The 23,325-nt window shown below is 46.2% G+C and overlaps 1 protein-coding gene across 3 annotated transcripts in view; it reads left to right on the forward strand.

The window, feature by feature from the left end:
- Positions 1–23,325, forward strand: part of plxnb2b (plexin b2b) — a 150,998-nt gene that overhangs the window by 96,579 nt on the left and 31,094 nt on the right. For all 3 annotated transcript variants that reach the window (XM_053884847.1, XM_053884846.1, XM_053884848.1), the window contains 13 exons: positions 8,211–9,337; positions 9,521–9,709; positions 9,775–9,894; positions 11,202–11,302; positions 12,768–12,894; positions 14,858–15,017; positions 15,089–15,200; positions 15,527–15,638; positions 15,774–15,875; positions 15,946–16,041; positions 17,986–18,073; positions 19,411–19,589; positions 21,555–21,703. In XM_053884847.1, coding sequence (XP_053740822.1) covers positions 8,213–9,337; positions 9,521–9,709; positions 9,775–9,894; positions 11,202–11,302; positions 12,768–12,894; positions 14,858–15,017; positions 15,089–15,200; positions 15,527–15,638; positions 15,774–15,875; positions 15,946–16,041; positions 17,986–18,073; positions 19,411–19,589; positions 21,555–21,703 — 2,660 coding nt within the window. In that variant the 5' untranslated portion in view covers positions 8,211–8,212. The remainder of the gene's footprint in view (positions 1–8,210; positions 9,338–9,520; positions 9,710–9,774; positions 9,895–11,201; positions 11,303–12,767; positions 12,895–14,857; positions 15,018–15,088; positions 15,201–15,526; positions 15,639–15,773; positions 15,876–15,945; positions 16,042–17,985; positions 18,074–19,410; positions 19,590–21,554; positions 21,704–23,325) is intronic.

Here is a 23,325-nt window from a genome sequence, read left to right on the forward strand (position 1 = left end):
GGTCTCTGAAGGCCTCACCGCCCGCTCTCGCTCTCCGGCTCTTGATTGAGCGCGTGTGTGTTAGCGGCGCTGTGATTGGCTCGCAGTGTTGCAGTGCTGGTGGTGGGGGAGAGTGGTGCGGGGGGGGACTGGCAGCAGCGGCTGGTGTGTGAAAATTCCTGACTTGTGAACGTATGATGAGCAGATGACTGCGCCGGGTCAGGTGACAAACACTCACAGGAGGTGTGTGTGTATGTGCGTGTGCGTGCGTGTGCGTGCGTGTGCGTGCGTGTGTGTGTGTGCGCGCACGCGGGTGTGTGCGCGTGCGCGCGCGTGTGTGTGTGATAGCCGGCTCAGTCACTTCTCCAGAGTCCTTCTAAAGTGGGATCCGGCCCCGAGGAGTGGGCCACGCTTTCTTCCGCCTCCACTGCAATCGACTGTGCACTTAGTTGTGCATTGATTGTTCGAATGCTGATGTGGCGGCGGTCTTCATCAGGGCCCCTCCACCCCTTCCCTCCTGCCCCCCGCGTTTCTGTTGATTCCCTCATTAGCGGCCCTTCAGTGGCTCTTAATGTGCCGTCCGGTGTAGCCGGCCCACCCTGGGGGGGGGGGAGCCTGAAATAACTCAGAGGACCAGGCTCAATGATGGTGTTTGCTGGGCTGTTAGGCAGAATCACTTAGCTCCGCCCCCGGCTGAGGCTGATGGACGCCAAAGGTCAAGACAGGTCTCTGGTGGAGAGAGGAGCCTCTGTGTTACTGCTGCGACTAGCTAAGGAAAAATATCCGCTCCAGAACCCCACTATATATATTACAATTAATTATTTTTCCATTAAAAAAGTGTTTATGGAGCCGATATTTTTCCTAATATTTGCAGTATATTTGCGCTCTTTATATCCGTAGCCACAGTACGCTGTTTTTATCCTCGACCTTCGACGATGACTTTTTGGTGGGTGCCGGAAACAAGTTGTCTCCCAGACCCCCCGATAAAAGCTCTTGAACCGCTCGAATCTGCTGCATTTCTCATTCCCAATCGCTGTGTTGGATGAATATGTGTGGGCTTGATCAGCGAGCACCTTCCGGCGGGCGCCTCGCCTCGCGACGCCGGCGCAGCGGCTGGCTCCCGGAGGAACCTCATCTCCTCGCTTCCAGGTCATTTAATCAGACTCTAGCATCCGCCAGCTGTGTCCTGACCGCAAACTGCCCAGCAGGAGGCAGCGGTCAGCATGAGGGGGCTTATGCTAAACTGCTAACACGCCCGCTCAGGTTTAAGCGCGTCCGAGGGTCATTGAGAAAGATGGAAGGTGTCGTCTGATGAGACAGGTGGACGGCTGAAATGTTGGCGTGTGTGTGTGTGTGTTCCTCTCAAACTTGAGTGTGTGTGTGTTTGAGCTGTCCTGGTGTCCAGCTGGCACAAGAAAGATAACAGGAGCCTCGAAACCTGTTTACACACACAAAAACACTCCTCTAATGAGGGAAAGTGCCGAGCCGTGTGAGTGCGTTTGTGTGTGTGTCGTCTCTTTCTTGTCCACTTGCTCAGGCCCTCTGGTCTACATTTGTCTAATTTGATGTATGACCATGATTCAGGGCTGCAACGCAACACAATCTGGGCCAAGCTATTAGTGAAGTCCCCAAAAAACACTCTGTCTTTCAGATAGTTCTGTGACGCCACCTCACGCAACTGCGTCACTGGCAACGCAGTCGCGTATTCCACGCAGGACGTTTGTAGAGCTATTAACTACATGGCCATTGTCACTGTCAATCTTTTTTCTTACAGAATTTCGTTATCACGATAAAGACAACAATGAAAAAGAAGTAAATGTCAAATAGAAATACGAGGCGCACTTGGCAACGGCTGCTGAAAAGCATCGCAACAATCTTGTCGATGTAGATGACAGAAATGACTTGAAGAGGAATAAATAGAATGAAATGTGAAAACCAAGAAACATGAAATAAAAGAGAGATTTTATTTCTGGGAAAAAATGGCTTGATAAGAGAGATGCCAGATAAATAAATGTCCATGAAAATAATTTAAAAAAATATTCATGAAGTTTTGAATGTGGCACTCATGTGACTCCATACTAAAAACAAAAATAAAAGAAATAAAATGACAAATGGGTCTCAAAAAGAAGGTCAAGGAGAGAAATAGAATCCATTAAAAATATTTTAAAAACTCATCCCAGGGTCACCAGAAGGTTGACTACTACTGTTTACCATCGTGGCACTCAGGTGACTAAACAAAAAAATATATAAATAAACGTTTTAAAAATGATGAATGAGTCAGTAAAAGTTAACTCTTGGAAAAAGTAGATGAAGAAGGTCAAGGAGATTCATATTTAAAAATGGAGAAAAGGAAGTAATACATAAATAACTAAAAGGTTAGCTGCTGAAAAACAAAACACTGACTATATTATCATGATGTTACGTATGATATTAGATATAAATGTTACTAATAGAAGCCTGTTACATTAAAAAGGTGAGAAAAATCTGAAAGACAGCTATTAAAAACAACTCTGCCAGTAAATTCTGCTGTAAAATACAAAGTGTTATAGAACCTGCAACGTTGCTATGACGGCGAGAGGCTGAGGACACCCTGGAAAGCAGTCTCATCTGTTTTTAATCCACTCACACCCTCTGAAACTTGAGTCATCACTTTACAATTGTCTGGTCTTCAGAGGAGCCTGGAGTACCTGGAGGAAATCCACTTCCTGTAGACACAGCAAAGTGAACGAGTAGGCGGAGGTTGACTTGTTTTGTCACTTTTGTTGACTGTTTTTCTGCCAAGTGTTCCGTTCTAACTTGGAGTGAGTTTGTATCCTCAGCTCTCACTTGAAACACATTCTGGCAGCGTCCAGGCGCTGGCACTCTTTTACAGCATCACCCCGAGCACCTGCATCCAAAACCGTCTCCTTTAATAAGAAAGAAGGCTTAGCCTCGAACCGCGCTGCAGTCAGGGTCCAATTTTAGAGGTGTGGGCCGCCCCGCCGGCGGCTGGACCTTCTCCTCCCGCTGATGCTGGTCGCTGTCCAGTCCGTCAAATTGAAATAAATGAAGTGCCACGGCTGACAGGGGGGTAATTGTTCATATGGAAATTGGATTGCCGTCAGCACAGCTCGCGGCCAGACGTGTGAAACAATCTCCCAGCGAGGACCGGGCCTCGCGTGTCAAAAAAAAAGAAAGAAAATCAGCGGGAGGCGAGCAGCTTCTTCCCATTTCCATGTTTCATTCTTAACAATGCCGCCTGCTCGCCGCGTCCCGGCGACATGATGAGGTGGAAATAAAGGAACGGCACAGTTCTGCAGATGTTGGTCCTCTGCTGCGCTCTATCACCCTCGCTCAGATCCACCAGCGGCCAGAACTTTCTGTGGGGCGAGGATGCTCACGACGGTGGGCGCCTCAGCAAACCTTCCCCAGTTCAAGCGTCACTGATCCCACACTCTCATGTTCACTGTCTCAGCTCTGCTCCCAGTCTCCGATGTAAGAGCTTGAAGAAAGCTGGACAATAATAAATCATGATGTGAGTGCTTGGATTCATAAGGGCTCCAAACTGCGACTGAAAATACTGAACCATTTAAACTCAAAATACTATTTTAAAACTTCTAAAACAGACCATTAAGTTGAATGAGATTTCAGTGGAAATTGATGAAATTCATAAATTTAAATTTGAGCATAAAAACAAAAAAACCTGATGATCAAGAACAATTTTGATCCAAAAGTATTAATAAGAAAAAACATGGTGATATTTCAATTATTAAGGAAAAAAAATGTTATTTAACTATAGCCAAAATGCTACAGTAAAAAAACGGTCATGAGAAATCCACACAAACAACGGAAGAAAAATAATAAATATAAATATCTAAATAATGTCATTGTGAAAGTAATCCTCCGAAAAAATATTTTGTCATATAATCCAAACAATCTGAAAGTAATCTGGAGAAAAAAAATTGTGAAAAAAAGTGTCTAATTTAGGTAAAATATTTAAAAAATAAATTTCGATTATTTTATTTATTTATTTACTTTTAAATTAATAAAGCAGTTGATCAGCGAACAGACAAAAAAAAAAGAAGAAAGAAAACAGTTCAGATAAAAATAGAAAAAATCTAGATATGAAATATTTTCTCTGGAAAAAAAAACATTATAAAACCTAAGGTTGGAACTGAAGCAATAGTCTAACAAAATTGAATGTGAATATCATGTTCAAAATGATTTATTAAACTAAGAACAGCAATACACAAAACAAGGCCCTGATTTCGGATGGCGAGTCGACTCTGAAGAGGGTCCTGCAGTGACCATGACTGAGCTGCCGACACCAGGTCCTGAACCTGACCCCCCCCCACCACAGGTGGATCCTCCTGTGACTCTGCTGTCAGCAGTTGTTGTTGCCCCCCCCCCGCGCCTCTCTGGGTACTAACTTAGGCCCCGCCCCCCCACATGAGTGTCAGGCTCTGGCATCTGTCAGTGGGCTCCGCCATGAAGAAAGTGCTGGGTATGAAGGATCACGGCGGGTGGTGAGATCCTATTATGTTTCCAGGGAGTGTTATTTATTTCCCGGCTGTTTCTGCCAAATGAGTGATCGCGGCGCTCATGCTGCTCCAAATATCCGCCCGGTCAGCAAATCGCTGTTTGATCTCATTATTATGCACACGGCTCTCGCCTTGTTTTAACATGCTCGCCGTCACACGCACATGCACACACACACACACCCGTCTCCTGGTGTGTGTTGTTCCACAAAGAAGACTCATGGTGAGAGCACTGGCCAAAGCCTGACGCGCGCGTGTGTGTGTGTGTGTGTGTGTGTGTGTGTGTGTGTGTGTGTGTGTGTGTGTGTGTGTGTGTGTGTGTGTGTGTGTGTGTGTGTGTGTGTGTGTGTGTGTGTGTGTGTGTGTGTGTGTGTGTGTGTGTGTGTGTGTGTGTGTGTGTGTGTGTGTGTGTGTGTGTGTGTGTGTGTCTTTCTTTCTTTCTTTCTTCTTGAGGACCAGTAAGACTTTGTAGCCCACAGAGTGAGGACATTTTGGCTGGTCCTCACTTCTTCAGCATCATTGGAACTGGGTTTGAGTCCTGGTTCAGGTGAGCCATGTGCTTTGGATGGTGAGGTGAAGGTGCGTGTGTATATATATATATATGTGTGTGTGTGGGTAGGTAGGGTTATCCTCACCTGTTGGGACCAATTCTTGCCAAAAATCCTCCTTGTGAGGACCTGATGCCTTTGTGAGGACACAAATCCAGCCTCAATGGCTGTGGATGTGGACTTCAAAATAACTGGGTCACTATAATTGGGTTTCAGTTTGGTTGAGAGTGAGGTTGAGCCATGTGTTTTGGATGGTTAGGTTTAGGGGGAGAGGCTGGGGAAAGGGTTAAGGCCATGAGAGGTCCTCACAAAGACAGTGGTACGACACATTGGTGTGTGCACCGCTTCATGTACTGTGTGTGTGGATAAGTAGGATGTCTTCATCAGCACCGCAGACACACACACACACACACCTGACTCAGTCTGGATCACGAGTGCCATCCCTCAACACCGTCCATCACTCAAACCGTCCTGAAGCGGCTGCAGTCTGATCTGAAACTCGTCCCCCTGGCTGACGCCGAGACTTCCTTGATCAATGTCCCTGAGCTGGTCCTGGTTCCGACACGTCCGGTCCTCGACACCTCAGACGCACGTGTTGATGAGACATCTGATCATCTCACGCTTCCTGTCGTGGGTCGCCGCCTGTCAGACTCTCTCAGCGCCGCCATTTGTCTTGTTTGTCATCATGGCTTTTGGGAATATCACTTAATTCACAAGTGAAAATGAGGGAACGGTTGAGTCGGAGGCGTTAATGAACTTTGGGAAACTCTGGAATAATAAAAGTAGAAAAGAGGTCCGTGGTTTTTCCGCTTGGATTCGAACCCGAAACCTTTCACAGGCGCCAATTGAGATTCATCATGGCGTCGCCGAGCCGCACGACTGAAAAACGTCTTGAAGGGCTCCGCTCCTCTCGTGTCCCACGTCTCAGCGGCCCTGGGATGCGCGCGGGGTGCGTCCCACTTGACTGTAGGCTGGAGGATTTGCATACATATGAAGAGGAGCGTTTGAAGTCACGGACACAAGTTCTGTGTTAATGAGTGCCGGGAGACAGCGTCCTTAAATTGTGCCTCCGCCTTTGTTCTCGCTCGGGTTTATGAGGAGTCAAAGTTACTTCCCATCTTTGGATGGGTCCTCATCATCCCGTGTCTGTCGGGATGCGAGTCACGCACTGGCTGGGTCCTCACTGGGAGGACCAGCCCAGAGTTGCTGCTCTCTTTTCATCTCAGCTCTTATTGTGGAGGACAGTGGAGACCGAGGGATTTATGGAGCTATAATTGAATAAGAAGAGGACGACTCCTGCGGCGCCCCCTGGCGCTCCACATTCACGGACACCTGCAGCAACATGTGAGTGAACTCTCGGGGCCCCGCTGAAAACATTCCCATTTATTTTGAGTCAAGAAAGCGGGCGGCGTGTTCCGCTGTGAGTCGGCGCTCTCCGCCTTCACGTCTTTTGTTGTTTTCTCCCATGGAGTCGATGGAGCCTAAAAGATGAGCCGCGTGGATCTGCGAGTCAGGATCACAGCGTGCGATGTTCGGCCTTGGGCTACCTGCGCTGGTTTTTATCTGCTCAAAGGAACCTTCTCCCAAAATACGCTCCTTCACTTCTTTCATGTGTCGGCTGTGTTTTTACTGAAGTACAAGTTGTGGAACATCTTCTGATTTAGCGGGTTTCTGTGCAGCCAAACTTGGGTTCAGTTGGTCTCAACAAGTGGTTCAGGGGGTCCATCTTTGCCAGCTCTTACGCCCTTCTGTGAGCGGCACTCTGGTTTCATCCCACACTGCACTGCGGATGTGTTATCTTCCTATACGGTGGGCGTGGCCTGGCGATCTGTGCAGCGGGTTCTGCTCATGTATTCAGAGAGGATTCGGGTTGCGCCAGATAGCTGTGCTAATAAATGCTTTTTAAAATTCATTAAATTTTTTTCCTCCATTAAAATAATCGCACACACACATTGAGTCACTTCACATCAAAATATGACATGCATTGTTTGTATTTGTCAAGTTATGTTGGGTTAAAGTAGCAAAACGGCTGCTTGATATTGTGTGTAGTGTTGAAAGAGCGACTTGGACTACAAAAATGGCAGATGTGTGTTGCCTGTTCTGTCCACAGGGTTGTGAATATTCCCAACTGGAGTTGTCACGATACTGAGCTTTCAAGCCAGATATCACGCTAGTCGCTACTGAAAAGATAAAAAAAAAAACCCAAATATTTTTAAAGGCATAAAAAGGCATTTTTGTGAACATGAAGAACAGAAACACAATAACAAAAATCAACTGAAAATCAGGACAAAAAAGTATGACAATAATTTGAAAATAAATGCAAAATAAATAACCCAAATGTTTAGCTTAGGGAAACTCTGGATCATATTTTTCAGAAGCAGTCGTGAAGTTAGGTGATTTATTAGGTTTTGTTGCAGGTCGACTCCTCTCTGCTTCAGTCGGTATCTTTAAGGAAAACATGTTCGTGAGCTGAAGGCTGCTAGTCATGGTGAACATTGAGCACCGAGCTAAGCATCAAGCTGAGCGAAATTAGCACAGACTGTCATCGCACACAATCCTCAACTAGTAACAAAACAACCAACATTCATTGAGCACCAAGCTCAGCACAGCTAGCATGGACTGCAGTAGGGAACCAGCCACAGCTAGTAACAAAACAACATTCATTGAGCACCAAGCTCAGCGCAGCTAGCGCTGACTGTAGTAGCGCACTAGCCACAGCTAGTAACAAGCAACCAACATTAATGTGCGCACTGATTCCAGGGCACATTAATGTGGTACCTGGATGCTGCATATTTTTGACAGCCTCCGTCATGACTCAACAACGCACCCACACCTACCAAAATAACCAGACTTTATTCCGCAGGCCTGTTGTGTGTTTGACCCGTCAAACAGCTTCTCCTGAAGCGCTGCAACAACTTTGGTTGCCGTGTGTTTGTTGCCCCCCACATCAACGTCTCACTGGGGACGTTCATCCTCAACTGTTTGGTGTCTTATTCCCGCGCAGTGTTAAAACATCAATATCGATCGACTGTAATTGAGTCTTGATGAGGGGTTTGATGACATCATGGTCAGTGTGCATTAACGTCTCTTCTCGTGTTTGTACCACTTAATGTGTCTTATGGGTTCATTCATGAAAGATTCATGTCTTCTCTCTCTCGTCCCCCAGAGATGACGCCCTGGCTCTGGCTCCTGGTGCTCCTGGTTAGCCAGTTGGCCTCGGCTGCCCAGGAGACCTTTAACACCGTCCCTTTCCTGGAGTTTAAACCAGAGACCCCCATTAACAACGTGGTCCAGGACCCACTCAGCGGACGCATCTACTTGGGCGCGGTGAACACCATCTTCCAGCTGGGACCGTCGCTGCTCCTGGAAGCTCGCGCTGAGACGGGCCCCAAAGAGGACGCCCTGACCTGCACGCCGCCGGCCTCCACCTGCCAGGACACCAAGGCCATGCCGAACCACAACAAGCTCCTGCTGGTCCACCCCAGCAAGGGTTCGCTCATCGTCTGCGGGAGCCGCTACCGAGGGATCTGCTCGCTCCTGAACCTGACCAACGTGGAGCAGCAGTTGTACTACAGCGACAGCAAGGGGGAGAAGACCTACGTGGCGAGCGTGGAGGAGAACGTCAACGTGGTGGGCGTCATGTCCACCTTCACGCGGGACGACCACACGTTCCCAGTGTTTCTGGTCGGGAAGGGCTACGGGGGCCACGATAGCACAAAGCTCATCAGCACACGGATCCTGCAGGACTTCCGGGAGTGGGTGGTGTTCGAGAGCATCGTGGAGGCGTCGACGGTTCAAACCACGCCGTTCGTCCCCAAGTACCTGCACGACTTCCGTCACGCCTTCAAGGAGGACGGCTTTGTTTATTTCCTCTTTTCGCGGACGCTTAACGGAATGGATAACAACAACTTGACTTTCGTGTCGCGCCTTTGCGAGAAGGACCCGCACTACTACTCGCACACGGAGCTGCAGCTGAAATGCGGCGACGACAACTACTACAGCAAAGTGCAGGCCGCCTTTGTCGGCTATCCTGGGAAGGAGCTGAGTCGCGTCATGACCTCGTCCGGAAACTACGGAAAAGTCAGCGACTCTACCAAAATCCTCTTCATGCTAGCAAGTCCCGACAACGACAAGACGGAATCGGCGCTCTGCTTGTACCCGCTGACCTCCATCAATGAGCGCGTGGTCGACATCATCAGCGCCTGCTACAGCGACCGCGGGAAAATATCCGGGTTTCTGGCGGTCGACATTCCGTACTCATCCAAGTCTGACGAACCGTGCACATCCATGCCGGTAGGTGCTTCTTAAGTGCTTCATCTGTACCGGACAAGTTTTAAATCCTTAGTAGTTAGATAGGATGCCCTTGGAGACGAGAGGAGGGGCCGACACTGCGGGGACGGACTGACCCGCAGTGGACGTCCTCCCAGCCACTGTTAGATTTCAAGTTAATATGGACTTCTCCACCTCGACCCTCAGAAAGACACAATGGAGAACTTCAAGTGCGGAGGCGACTTTCTGCCGTCCCCTCTGGCCAGCAAACCCAGATTCGCCCTGAAATCCAAACCCATGCTGACCATGAAGAAGCTCCTGACCTCTGTCGCCGTCGCGGTGGAGAACGACCACACCATCGCCTTCCTGGGAAACGACCAAGGAGAGGTCTTCAAGGTGCGCTGTTTGAAGCTGCTGGTGTGGATGGTGAGGGGAAGTTCTCACGCCTTTTCTCCACCCAGGCCCACCTGGCCAACAACCCCTACATCTACAGCAGCATCGACACGTCGGGGAGGAGGGTGAACAAGAACCTCTTCTTCGATGACAGCAGCAGCCACATCTACATCACCACGGAGAGAAAGGTCGGACAGCTCTACAAATACTCAGCATCAATATTATGAATTGACCTTGTCCCATCTTTTGGTTCAACTGTGACTGTGTTGTTGACATAATAGAAAAGTCATGAAAAATGAAGCCGTTTCTGATGATTTACGGAGCAAAGAGAAGCTACAACAAACTGACAGACGTTGGCGTCATAAAATGAAGAAATGCAGCTACTTTGTTTTTGCTGAAGCCAGGTACAGTTCATAGCCAAGATTGAATCGTTTAGCTTTACTTCATAAACTGAGTGGAAACGTACATGTCGGCATGACAGAGGCAGCACTACAGCTCATTTCCGGTTGACTTTTCACGTTAATGTTAAATGCTCACGTTAAATAGTGCAGGGATTTTTACTTTGAAAAGACAGTTTGACTGTTTCTGGCCAAGTTGCTCGAGAACCGCGAGCAAAGCAGATAAAGTGTCAGTGTCAGATGCTTCGCTGTCAAATTTGAAGTCTAATCTTCTTTTGTCTTTCGAAAATAACTTGTGTAGATGCGCGTCTAACTAAGTTTGTTTCACCATGCTAAGTTGAAACTAGCCAAAAAATACATCAAACACTTATATTATATTTTTTATATTATATTTTTTTATATTACTTATATTTTTATTATATTAAATAAATCTAATAAAAAATGTTATATTATTATTATATATTATTAATATTAAACGTAATGGCTTCAAACTATATGAAACATTCGTTGTTCCATAATGCAGATAAGTCCATTCGTGTCGCACCTTGTATTGTGCGTGGTTCCGTTGTTTGTTGTTCCTGTAATAAAATAAATAAATAAATAAATAACAAATTAGATTATATTAGATCACATTCGACTGCCTTTAGTCGTTCTTCCCACAGTGGGGACGAACAACGTGTGTAGGAAGTTGTTTGAGAAGCAAAATCCTTTCTTATGGTTCGCAGTAAAGACATAGTTTCCTTCTGTTTGGTACGTGTAGCTTTCATTCAATTCAAGTCCACGATTGACAGTACACAAGTACACATAGTAACATCCCTGAAAACTGGGTTGCATCTGCACTCGAAGCTCAATTCACAGGCGCAATGAAGAAAGGATGCGAGGAATCATGTGGATTTCACTTCCACTGAATGTGTGACTGAAGCGTCAGCTGTATTGCAGTGCTAATACTGGAAGTGAAATTTGCTCGGCCTTGCTGGGATCAGCCTTCATCAGAAGCCGCGGTGGAGCCATCTCACTCTTGGATCGTGGCCTGTTTGGGCTGTTGCTGTCCCTCCCGCTGAGCCGGCCTGATGATATGACTGGCTGTTGTGTTGCAGATCTCCAAGGCGCCGGTGCAGACGTGCCTGCAGAAGAAAGACTGTCTATCATGTGTGGATATGAAGGACCCGTACTGCGGCTGGTGCGTTCTGGAGGGCAGGTGAGAAACGCAGCTCTGGTCATAATGTGACTCCCCAACACACACACACGTCTATTTACACACTCAGGTGTGCAGTCAATAAACACACCTTTCGCTTGCTCAGTAACACTTTCAACACCTCCACCTTCTAATAATAAACGTGAATCTGGCAGATACACAAATGTTCTGACACCTGGATTTAGACATGAACAATTACTGGGGTTAAAGAACACTAACACACACACACTGAAGCAGCAAACACACTCACTCACACCTGTATAACAGCGTGTGCAGGAAAGTTGTATACAGATTTGGAAGTACTCGCAATATGCGCAGGTCTTGTTGGAGCCATGCAAACATCCCTCATGTAGACACACACACACACACACACACACACACACACACACACACACATGAGGACACGCATTTATGCGGTCCATGTGTCCAAGCACTCAGAAAGACAGTCGCGCACCAGATCACATCTGCAAGCAGTTACACACCTCTGCACGACACCTGCAAACACAGGCAGCGAGACGACGCTGACCCCTGAATACTCACAAACCTAGATTTGCATGCAACATTTGATGCACACACACACACACACACACAGGTACACGCACTCCTCTGCAGCTGAACAGAATGAAGGGTGTTGGACGGTGAGGAGGAAACGATGACCCGCACTGACAGGAGATGTTTCGGTTTGTTTACCTCGCTGGAGTCTGAGTTGGTCCGTGTGTGGTTGTTTACTTGGCTCCCAGAGTGTGTGTGTGTGTGTGTGTGTGTGTGTGTGTGTGTGTGTGTGTGTGTGTGTGTGTGTGTGTGTGTGTGTGTGTGTGTGTGTGTGTGTGTGTGTGTGTGTGTGTGTGTGTGTGTGTGTGTGTGTGTGTGTGTGTGTGTGTGTGTGTGTGTGTGTGTGTGTGTGTGTGTGTGTGTGTGTGTGTGATGAGGTAGAAGGCTCATGAGTCTGTGGGCACAGCAGTGCATGCTCATATGTTTTGTACTACCTACAGTATTTGTATGTGTGCGGGTATCACCTCTTTGTGATTTATGCGTTGCACTTCCTAGTACTAACACTACTCCCAATAATTCTGTACTGCTCACACTGATACAACTAACACTGATACCACTTGACAGCAATGATTCTACTCACAGTCAAAGTACTACGATTGTTACTTTGTACTGATCCTGCTGCAACTACTCGCTCTGATATTGCTGGTACTCGTACTCGTATACTATTCCAGGTCCTACTACGAGTTGTTATCGTCATGGTTCTACTGACAAGGGCTTCAACTCATCTCACTTCTGGGACTACTGAGTAGCGAATTATACTGCTGGTGTCATTGCGTTGTCCCACTCTTCTAATGCTAGTTGCTGCTGCTGAATACTGCAACCACAACGTCAGCTACTTTACCTCTCCAGAATGGAGAGAAAATGTTGGGAAGCGTGTTGCAGTCCCTTGAAGTGAGTGCCGTCTCTGTTCACGAAGGTGTACCAGGAGGTCTGAGTGTCGGCGGGCAGAGGAGAAGAACGGCTGGCTGTGGAGCCCGAGGCAGCAGTGTGTGAAGATCCTCTCCTTCTATCCTCCCAACCTCTCGTGCAAGAAGACTCAGAAGGTAACAGGCTCAGGCTTCTGCTCCTTCACACCGTCTCTGCGAGTCCGAGTAATAAACTATTGTGAATCCGGCTCCTCCCGCTCCGTATTGATCCGACCGAAAAATCTCCAGACCAGCTCATTAAAACGGACCTGCTGGGTTTCTCCGCCAGGCCAGAGCAGCCGAGAAAGAAAAGTGGTGGGTTTAAATCCATCACTTTTCTTCTGACTACAGTTTGATCGTTTTTATTCACCATCTTTCTGGGTTCAAACGTAGCGCCGACACTTTTCTGGCAGGATGAAGCTCAAACGAAAAACAGCTTTCACAGTCAGGACAGGACGTTGGGATGAAACCGCTAGGAACATTGTACCGGGATTAAAGGGCTTTATAGCTCATCAGCTCATAACCTCTCTGCTGCTACTACTACTTCTGTTACCATCCATCTGGAACCCCAGCGTCACTTCTGCGTTTATCTCTTAGCAAAACAGTTAGGATGCATTTTTCAGAAAATGTTTCTCTGGTCTCCTGGACTGGCATCTAGACCCACAAAGCTTTAGAAGGATGGGTTTCTCTGGTCTCCTGGACTGGCGTCTAGACCCACAAAGCTTTAGAAGGATGTGTTTCTCTGGTCTCCTGGACTGGCTTCTAGACCCACAAAGCTTTAGAAGGATGGGTTACTCTGGTCTCCTGGACTGGCTTCTAGACCCACAAAGCTTTAGAAGGATGGGTTACTCTGGTCTCCTGGACTGGCATCGAGACCCACAAAGCTTTAGAAGGATGGGTTTCTCTGGTCTCCTGGACTGGCATCTAGACCCACAAAGCTTTAGAAGGATGGGTTTATCTGGTCTCCTGGACTGGCATCTAGACCCACAAAGCCTTAGAAGGATGGGTCTCCGCCCAGAGAAGAGCTGCTGTGCCTTCTTCCTCCCCTACTGTGTGTGTTGTGCGAGCTGGTTTTGGAACACTACTGCCACCTGCTGTCCCAGTGCTATCAAGCATTCAGAGCAGGATGTATTTATTTATGTTGTACTTACCTCAACAGTAGCTGCTAAACCTTATTCATACCAGCATACTTACTGTCAGTACTACAGCTACTTCTGCTCATGTTCCAGTACTGCCTTCCTGTTAGTATTACTACCCTAACCCGAGCGTTATTTGTTATTCCAACCAGAGGTTCCCGCTGTTAGTGTTGAACTTTGGTGAAGATCCCTGTCGCGTGGATGAGGCAGTAACCGTAGTGTTTGACGGTTTGTGCGGAGTTGAACTGTGCGCTTTACAAGAAGTGTTGTGTCAGTTTTATTTTGAGATGAAACAGTCGGCGTGTGAGACCGTGAGAGCGGGACTGTGCGTGAGTGCTCCGAGATGTTGCCTGTTGCCGCCTTCTTACCGCCACCTGAAACCCTGTCTATGGCATATGACCATTATCATTCTTCTCATTGCAGATACAGGAGTCACCACATTAGCAACTGCTACTGTTATTTCTTCTTCTGCAATGACATTGTTATTACTACATCTGTTTTGAGTAGCAAATAACTACTGCTTCAACATTTCTGTTTATACATCTCACCTTTCTCCTGCAAGTATTTCTACTACTACTACTGCAGATTTCATACTACAAGTATTTCTCCTTAATTTAGTACTACAACTAGTACTACTAGTACCCGTGCCACTAAACCTCCCTTAACTGCTATTGCATCTTCCTGTGTTGCTACAGCTATTGTTGCTGTTACTAGTACTAGTACTTGTCGTATTACGTGTACAACAGGGGCATTCATGAATACTAAAATGTTAGTTGCTGTTTTAACTTACTACGTTTCCTGAAACTACTGTTAGCTTCCTGTCCCACGACTAATGCTAACATGTCTGTTTCTATTGTTTTTCCAGGAAACTCATGGAGTCTGTTCCTCAGTTGTTTCTTGCTAAGAATGTTTCTGCTGTTTATTCGTGACTGTGGTCCAGCTTTAACAGTCAGTTGTTCCTCCAGGTGAAGATCAACATCCCCTTTCTTCCCTCTATCGGACCCTCGGATCATCTCCACTGCACCATAAAAGACTTCCGTAGTCCTGGGAACATGTCAGAACCAGGGCAGGTGTCATGTGACTTGCCCGACCCGGCGGTCATACCCCAGACTCCGGAGGACCAAGGTGAGCGCCCGGCTGCTGTTCTGACTCGCACCCAGATCCAGGTCACAAACGTCCCGTGTTCTCCTCCGTAGACTTCGTGGCTGTGCCGGTTGTGGTGTACGTCAACGAAACGGTGGAGTTGGCGTCGAAAGATTTCCAGTTCTACAACTGCGCAGCTACAGTGAGGAAGTGGGAGAACACGCCGTGAGTCTCAGCTTTCACACGGCGTCTGAACAGACGTCGTGTTTTTGGACGCACCTGCTGCAGCTCTTCCTGTTATTACCAGCAACAGGAAATTGCCTCCGTTTCCATTTCATTAATCAAAAAATGGGAGTCGATCTCACCTAGTTTTGCTTCTTCGTTCCTTCTCGCACAGACAGTTGTGTGATGAAGGAGCTTTGCTTGCGAGAACTCGCTCTGATCCATTTTGCTGTCAGCAGCCTGTTTTTTCTCCCGTGTGCGCGGATGAGTCTGCGTGTTAGTAAGGTGAGGCGGGTGAGAGCGCCCTCTCATGGAGCCTGTGTCTGCAGGTGTATGTCCTGCGTGGCCAGCTCGTGGCGCTGCCAGTGGAACACCAACGACCACACGTGCAGCGACATGGACGACAGCGTCTCCGGACCCAACATCATCAAGCACCGACAGGTTGGTGTCCCCGACCGTCCAGGCACCAAGATTATTTGGTTTATTGTGTTGAGACACTGGTAAATTGTCAAAACGTGAGTGATGTTTCTCTCACCGTCTGCCTTCCGTTTTTGAAAATGTGGTCCTCTTTTTCAGGGTCAGTTCTGCCCGAGGTTTGAGAACCCAGACCCGGGTTGGATCCCCGTGGGCTACAAGACTCGAGTTAGCTTCGAGGGCATCAATCTGGACCGGTACCAGGTGCGGACTCAAATGTTGCCCGACTGTCTCCAGGGTGAGCAAACGATGAAGTTTGGTGTCTTTGATTCAGAGACGGGTTTTCACCATCGGCACTGAGCTGATGAAGAACGCTGAAGAGGAAGTGAATATCGAGGAGGAGCCCTTCTACACCTTCAGTGGCTTCAATGTAAGTTCATACCTGTGTTTCCGCTGCTGTGGTTTGGTTTTTGGACTTGGACTCAGTGCCAGGGGGGGAGAAGTACATTATTTTTCAATTAAAATAAAAATAAATGGATAAAATAAATATGCGAATTGCATAAAATGACCAAGTGTTGGGACAAGTACAGTAATAATAACCACAAAAATAAGACAAAATTAGACCATGCATATCATCATCAAGTTACAATGGATGAACATTGTTAATTAAATGAATTAAAAGTCGAATAATTTAGAGCTATTTGTACAGGAAAATTAAAGATAACATTTCCTTATTTCAGAAGAATAAACAATTTAAATAATTCAATTATTTAAATTGGATATTTATTTATTAATTTTGTTACATTAATTTTTAAAGCTTAAAAAAAGATTGTAAATGAACAAAATAGAAATCATTTTTCAAGTCATCGAAACATTGTACATTTCCTGAGATCTTGAGGCGTCTAGATTATGACATAAATGTATTAAATTATTTTGCTGTTATTTTCAAGTAAGCCGTCAAAGAGACAGATAAATAAAAATGTCTTTGGAAAGAATGATGGTGTTCTTTGGCGAGGACATTCCTGCCGACATGTGACTCAGATATCGGTGTTATATACTGTCACAGTGACTTGTGGTTCACACTTTGTTGACGTCCGTGTGAGTCTGTGTCGGGAGAATCTAACCTGATTTACCGTGTAAATCTGACAGGACAGGCTTTCACCGGATGAACGGAGTTTTTATTCAGAGTGAAGGCCAATCCTTTGAGGTGCAGGTGTGGAAGCGTTGTTGTGGAATTAATCATGATATCGTGTCTTTTTTTATATCTCTATTTCAAAAGTCAATGATGAATATCCAGCCATTGTTCGCACCTGGTTTCCCCACGGCGTTCAGCTGCCACCCGCAAAACCTTTACGCAGCAGCCTTTTTAATGCAGCGTGCATCAGAACGTTTTTGTTCAGTGAAATCCTCAGAAAAACATCTGGAGCGGGTCATGAGTCCCTAAACACCACAGCACTTTCTCCAGCTTTGTTCACTCTACAAGGATCTCCAGTTAAACAAAGGAGGCGAGCGATGAGGATCACTTTCCCGCCCACTCTAGTCCAGTCCAGGCCCTTTTTTTTTCTCCATTTAGACCGATGAATATTTAACTTCCGTCCTATATTTGGGTTTTTCTGGACGGACATTTGAAAGCTCTTGATAGTTGTGAAATGAGGCCCAGTAAGTGCGGATTAGAAGGGCAGATACCGCAAAGCGGGATTAGCCAACGCTTTCCACTGCCATGTCTCAACACTCTGGATATCTGGAAATTCAGAAAAGAAAGTCGTGAATGGAAAAAAAACATTGGTCAGTTAAAGAAAGTTATTCTGAAAGTTGAATTAAAGATGAAATAAAAAACGAAATGTTCTTCTTGGCACCGAAGTTTTTGTGATGATGAAATGACACTTTAAAAATGCACCGAAAATGTTAGTTTGTTGTGTGGTATTTCATTTAAACCACATTCCACTTAAAGATTCTCGATGCGTCTCATACATTTCAAAATCTACGTTCAATTCTGATGTATTTAAGGGACAAGAAATCCTCCTACAATGTCAGAGATGATATCAGTTTCAGAGTTTTGCTCTGACTCCAGGAGGGCCACATACAGTGGAAACACCTTAAAGCTAAAAAAGGTGTTAAGGTGTTTCCATTGCTTTGTCCAACCCCTGTAGACACAGTCAAGTTCGGCCCAGGTCTGATCTACCGTATCTCAGAGTGGCGTTCGAGCTGGTCTGTTACTGCTCGCCCCTGCGTGCTCTCCAGCTCCCTCTTCTGACGACTGCCCTCTCAACTCTGCTTTTATTAACACATTCCTTGAGTCAACCCTCCCCTGCCTCTGCCAGGAAGTGCCATTAATCACCCTCTGCTAATGATTGATTTCCCCCCAATTTCACAGTTTTCCTACGACAAGTCCCCGGAGACCAACGTGCTGTTCTACATGAAGGAGAAGGAGTCGGGCCGGCGCATGGACAGCACACTGAACGGTACGTGCAGCTCTGGAAATGAATGAGGGCGCTTACGCCGAAGGACTATTACATCGCAATTAAGACGGCGATTATTAACTCAGGTTTGGTCGCGCGCACCTTCACACCTTCCAACGCAGAACCACAAGCCATTCGTCTTCCTCTCCAGCTGTCCGCGTGGACCTTCTCCAACAATCAAATATTGATGGTGTAAACAAGCGTAAACATCCAAGAAACCAACTCCCAACCAAAACAAGGCGCCGCGGATCCTGTTTTTTTTCAAGTCCCACACTATCACAGGAAGTATACTAACCTAGGTGCGCACACAGAATAAAGCCAAGGTTTTATGTATTAACAAGTCAAACACATTTGATCGCACAAACGTGAACACAAACTGCGCTGGTAACGTGTGTGAAGACCTGAACTCACTAAAAAGCCAAACACACTGTGTGTGTTGGCACAAGCATGCACGCATAGAACGCAGCACGTTTGTGTGTGTAAACACACACAAGCACAAACTAAAGAAACAGTAGAATATAGCACTCGTGCCACTCGCACTCACAAACACATGTACTCTTACACAGACGCTCGCAGCTGGAGGAACAAACCTTCACAGAAAATAAGTATAAAGCAGTTGCTGGCGGAGCTCAGGCCGCTCATCCCTGCTGGCCGTATGAAGAGGCAGACATTGGAGGAAGATTTACGACCCATGATTCAAAACTAGTGGTTTTATCGTCACCAATTCAGTTAAAGTCGAGGTTTCTCCATTGCTTGTTCATTGGCTGCTTTTTATTTTGTACATTTAAGTTTTAAAAAATCCCGGCGGATGAACACGTTTTGAGGTTTTCATGAAATGATACTGAATCATCATAAATCTTTGTTTGATGAACTCTGTCCACATGAACTTAAACCTCAGGCTGGAAGTGCAGCAGTGATGAGTGAATGAGTCTTTTCCTGTGTTTCTACACTGAAGTTTTTTCTTTTCCCTCCACCATCACATCAGCATCACATCATTTAGTCTCCTTCCTCATGGATTTTTTGGGTCATCACGTTGTATAGTGAGGTGAAAAACATTCCCTGACAAAGAGTGTTTTTTCACCATCTGTGTCAGTTTATTATTTGTTTTCTGTTATTTATGAACCTAAATTCATCTTCATGTAAAGTTCATGTCGTAAAAATACACCGTCACACAGTTGTTCATCGATATAAACAAACAGCTTGAAATAGGTGGCTTTTATTAGCAGACATGTTTAGAAATGAATGGAGGAAAAAGGTCGCACTTACTTGCTCAGACAGTGTGACCAGCACGTTGTTGCTAACCTGGAGCTGGACTGCTGCTAACTGTTGCTGTCCCGCAGTCACCCTCTACAACTGCTCTGTGGGCCGAGAGGACTGCAGCTTGTGCAAACACGCCGACTCCAAGTACGACTGCGTGTGGTGCCCCAGACACAAGTCTTGCGTCTACCGCAAGCTCTGCAGCCAGGACGATTTGGACGACCCCTCCAAAACGGAATGTCCCGACCCCGAGATCACGGACGTGAGTCTTCATATTTGCCTCTGACCTCTTGTGATTGGCACGGCGCCGCGAACGGACCTGGGTGATTGTGGTATTGATCGGAGTGTTTGTTGACGTCTCACCTCGGATGAAGGAGCCGTTTGTTTCTTCACGCCTGCTCATTCACCATGATCGATAGCTTATTCACCTCACTGATGTCTGCTCCCTGGCAGTGGCGGAGATTCCTCGCCGCCGTCCCATTCTGGCCGCAGGTCTTTTGACATTTCAGCAGAAGAAAACTGCATTCACAGTTGGCAACTGGAAAAAGAAATGTGGAGTGTTTTCCACGTTAGGCTTTTTTTTCTTTCATCTACAACAAAAAAATGAAACGCAGTATTGTATTGTTCGAAGGGCAATAGTTTCTAATGCAACTTGAAGCGCCTCATCTTGGTCTGCTCCTCAGTTAGAAAAAGATGGAATGCTTTGTTTAGGAGATGAGATCCTTCCTTCAGTGCAAGTGTCTCGAGGGTAGGATGAAGCGTCTTCAGTACTGTGCTGAGCCAAAAGACAAAGCTAGTCAATCCACCTTGCCAATCTCACCTGTGGTCAGGAGCTGAGTACGGGGTGCTAGGTAGATCCCTGGTGGTGCTCAAGCACCGGCCCTTTTTCTCTGCGTGAGAAAAGTGCCCCTGCTGCTGGAGCCTTTTTTCACATGAATATTCATCTTCAATTCTGCCCAAACATATTTTGGTATGTGACGTGGGAATCTGTTTGAGTTCCGGTGAGTCGTCCTTCTCCGACTTCTCGTAATGCCCCTCTAACCCACAGCAACAGACAGGGAAACACCCCCTTCAGCAAGAATTATTGTTGTTTTTATGAGGATTTTATTGATTGTACAATCTAATGTAAGCTTCTTAAAAAGCACATACTGTCATGCAGCCTCTTCAGAACATTTGTGCACAGTAAAATACACAAAATATGGACTGATACATGAACCTGGAGCATTGACCACTATTCCATCGCAAAGTCTTTTGAGAAAAAAAGTTTTTATGACATGATATTGAATAATAAAAATGTTAATAATGATAGCAATAATACTATGTTTACATAGCAGCTCTCAGGCATAAAGAGACAAGGTGCTGCATATAAACACAAAATTAATATAACACAAAGGACATGACACACAACAGTAAAAAAAATAAATAAATAAATAAATAAATCCCATCAGTCAATAGAGGAGGGTGATGTATTTTTGTGACTATGGAAGTGTGTTGTGTTTTATAAAGTGTGAACTTTTTTTTGGACTCGGATCTATGTTGGACATTTTGGACAATTGTGCGACTGAGTTTGACTCGGTTTAGAGAAGCTTGATCATCCAGCAGACACTCAAAGCAGAACCGCTGCACTTCTGTAAAAGACGCCAGTTGAGGTGTGAGGAGGTCTCTTGGACAGTGCGGTGTTTAACTCGGGGGGAGTCCCTGGGGCAGACCCAAGACACAATGGAGAGATTATGTCTCTTATTTGGCCTGAGAAGAAGCGACATGTGAGATATGTATTTGAACCTATCTGAAAACTATTCATGTTTTGACCAACCTCTGCGTCTTTTGAACAGTTGACAAAGACAAGTGCTGAGCCCTAACTCAAACTGATGGTTTTCTGCCTCAAATAAGATCCCACGTTAAGAGGCAGTCATTTTCCGTCAACCAAAGGAGCCATCCACGGCTGGAATAGACGATGCAATATCACCAGCCTCTCTGACCGGGTTTATTTAGCGTTCTAACTGAAGCAAGTAAAGTTTTAAGGGTAAAGCATCGAGGCTAGATGTTCAGTATTCATGAAGATCAACCCGCACGAGCCTCAGGATTTATCAGCAGTCACATTAATCCAATCTGCTGCCTGGAATCTTAAGTCCAACTCTCCGCCGGCGCTCCATAGATTTGGTGAATGTGTTCTCAACAACCAGTGAGCTGGACTCGCTCACGCTTGTCGTCTCCCTCTGGTCAACAGATCATCCCTCGTTTCGGGCCCCTGAAGGGGGGCATCTCCATCACCATCAAGGGCTCCAACCTCGGCATCCACAGAGATGACATCGAGAGCATCACTGTGGCCGGGCAGCCGTGTGTTCACCAGCGGGACAAGTACTCCGTCTCCACCAGGTGAGACTCCGCCACACTGTCAGGGAGTCTCAAAAGCTGGAGCAAATCCTGGCAAGGTTCTAAAAGAAATCAGCCGCAGCAATATCCAAGTACTCGACAGAGAGACTTCTGGAGAAACAAAGTCATCTATCACAAACTGTCACAAACATAGACGCTAAGAATAAAACAAGCTGAAAGCAGAAAACACTCCACTGTCACGAAATGGTAAATTACAAAAGGTAGGAAAGACCGTCGCCGGGAAAAATGACAGCCGCAAATGACTCTGAGGCATATTGGAGTATTGGAAGGAAACTTGAGCGACAGGATGGAGTTTTCATCTGAGAGGCTTCACAAACACCGAAATCCAGTGAAATACAGGCAGAATTAAAAACTAAAGCAAGAAAATGATCACCAGAAGTCAATTGTGTTTCACTCTTGTTTATTGTTTTTCCTTCTTTTTGTTAGTTTTTTTTTATTTCTTTTTGACTTTGTTCTTTTGTAGGAGTTGTTATTTTCCTTTGCTCTTTTATAGTAGTTTTCTTTCGTTCGCAAGTAATACCACCAAAGCTAACAGTGAAACACAAGTTTGTTATAAGTTGTGAAGTTATAAGACGATTTTGTGAAAAATGTTTGACTGAACCAAGAGCCGAGCTGAGAGTTACCATTCCACGAGGAAGTCACAGAAGAACTGAAATGTTCCACATTGAACTGAGCATTTCAAAAGGCTGTAGCTTGAAAATGGTTGGCGATAAAGGCATGCTGTTCATGAGAGAAATGACCTGGAATTTGTGATGGGACTGAATTAACTTAACTCCGATTTGCATGCGTTATGATGTCACCAAGCGGCGCCATAGTGAATAACACCACCATGAACATCGCTATTTGCTATATACACTGTGTTTTCTTCTACTGCGCCCGTCACGATTCCCACTACCTCCATCTCGGTCGTGCCTCCAACACGATCCGGACACGGTGACGCGACAGTATGTGCTGCTCACTGACTGAAAAGACTCGCCGTCACTTCGCTGCTTCTGCGCGTCACTTTCTGTTTCACTGTATGACCCGAGTCTGACTATTCTTCTTCAGAACCTGAGTCAGTCAACTCCGCTCTCCTGCTCTCTGTTATGCTGCAAAACTATGACCATCTCCTGCACTGGGGGAAGTTTTCTTTCTTCAGCCACTCCAAAACATTCCACAGATGTTGCTCAAATTGAAGTTTCAGGTGTCCGCCACATGCTTGTGTAAAGAAGTAACTACATTAGGCTCCATATTTGCATCTTGGCTTGTTTAAATGCAGCGATGCTGCCTCTTGCAATTTTGCCGCTTTGGCGTTACACACAATAACAATCATGTAGTCACATGAAAATCTCCTCTGTTATCGAAGTTTCCAGTGAGCAGTTAGCATCCAACCTCGGTCTCAATGGCGGTCCTCACAGCCACCAGCTCCCCTCCACACTCCGGCCTCCACATCAGTCTGTGTTGCCGGCACTCTCAGTACGTCCTCTTTATATCCTGCGAGTCCTTCAGGAACTGCAGGGAAGTTGATGCTAACAGTCAGCGGTCCACCACAATCTTTCCAAAACGGCCTCATCACTGCGCACGCATGTGAAGTGAACGCTTATTAATCCTATTCCCATCAGCAA

Source organism: Synchiropus splendidus, chromosome 14 (genome assembly GCF_027744825.2).
Source record: "Synchiropus splendidus isolate RoL2022-P1 chromosome 14, RoL_Sspl_1.0, whole genome shotgun sequence".
NCBI classification, from domain to species: domain Eukaryota; kingdom Metazoa; phylum Chordata; class Actinopteri; order Syngnathiformes; family Callionymidae; genus Synchiropus; species Synchiropus splendidus.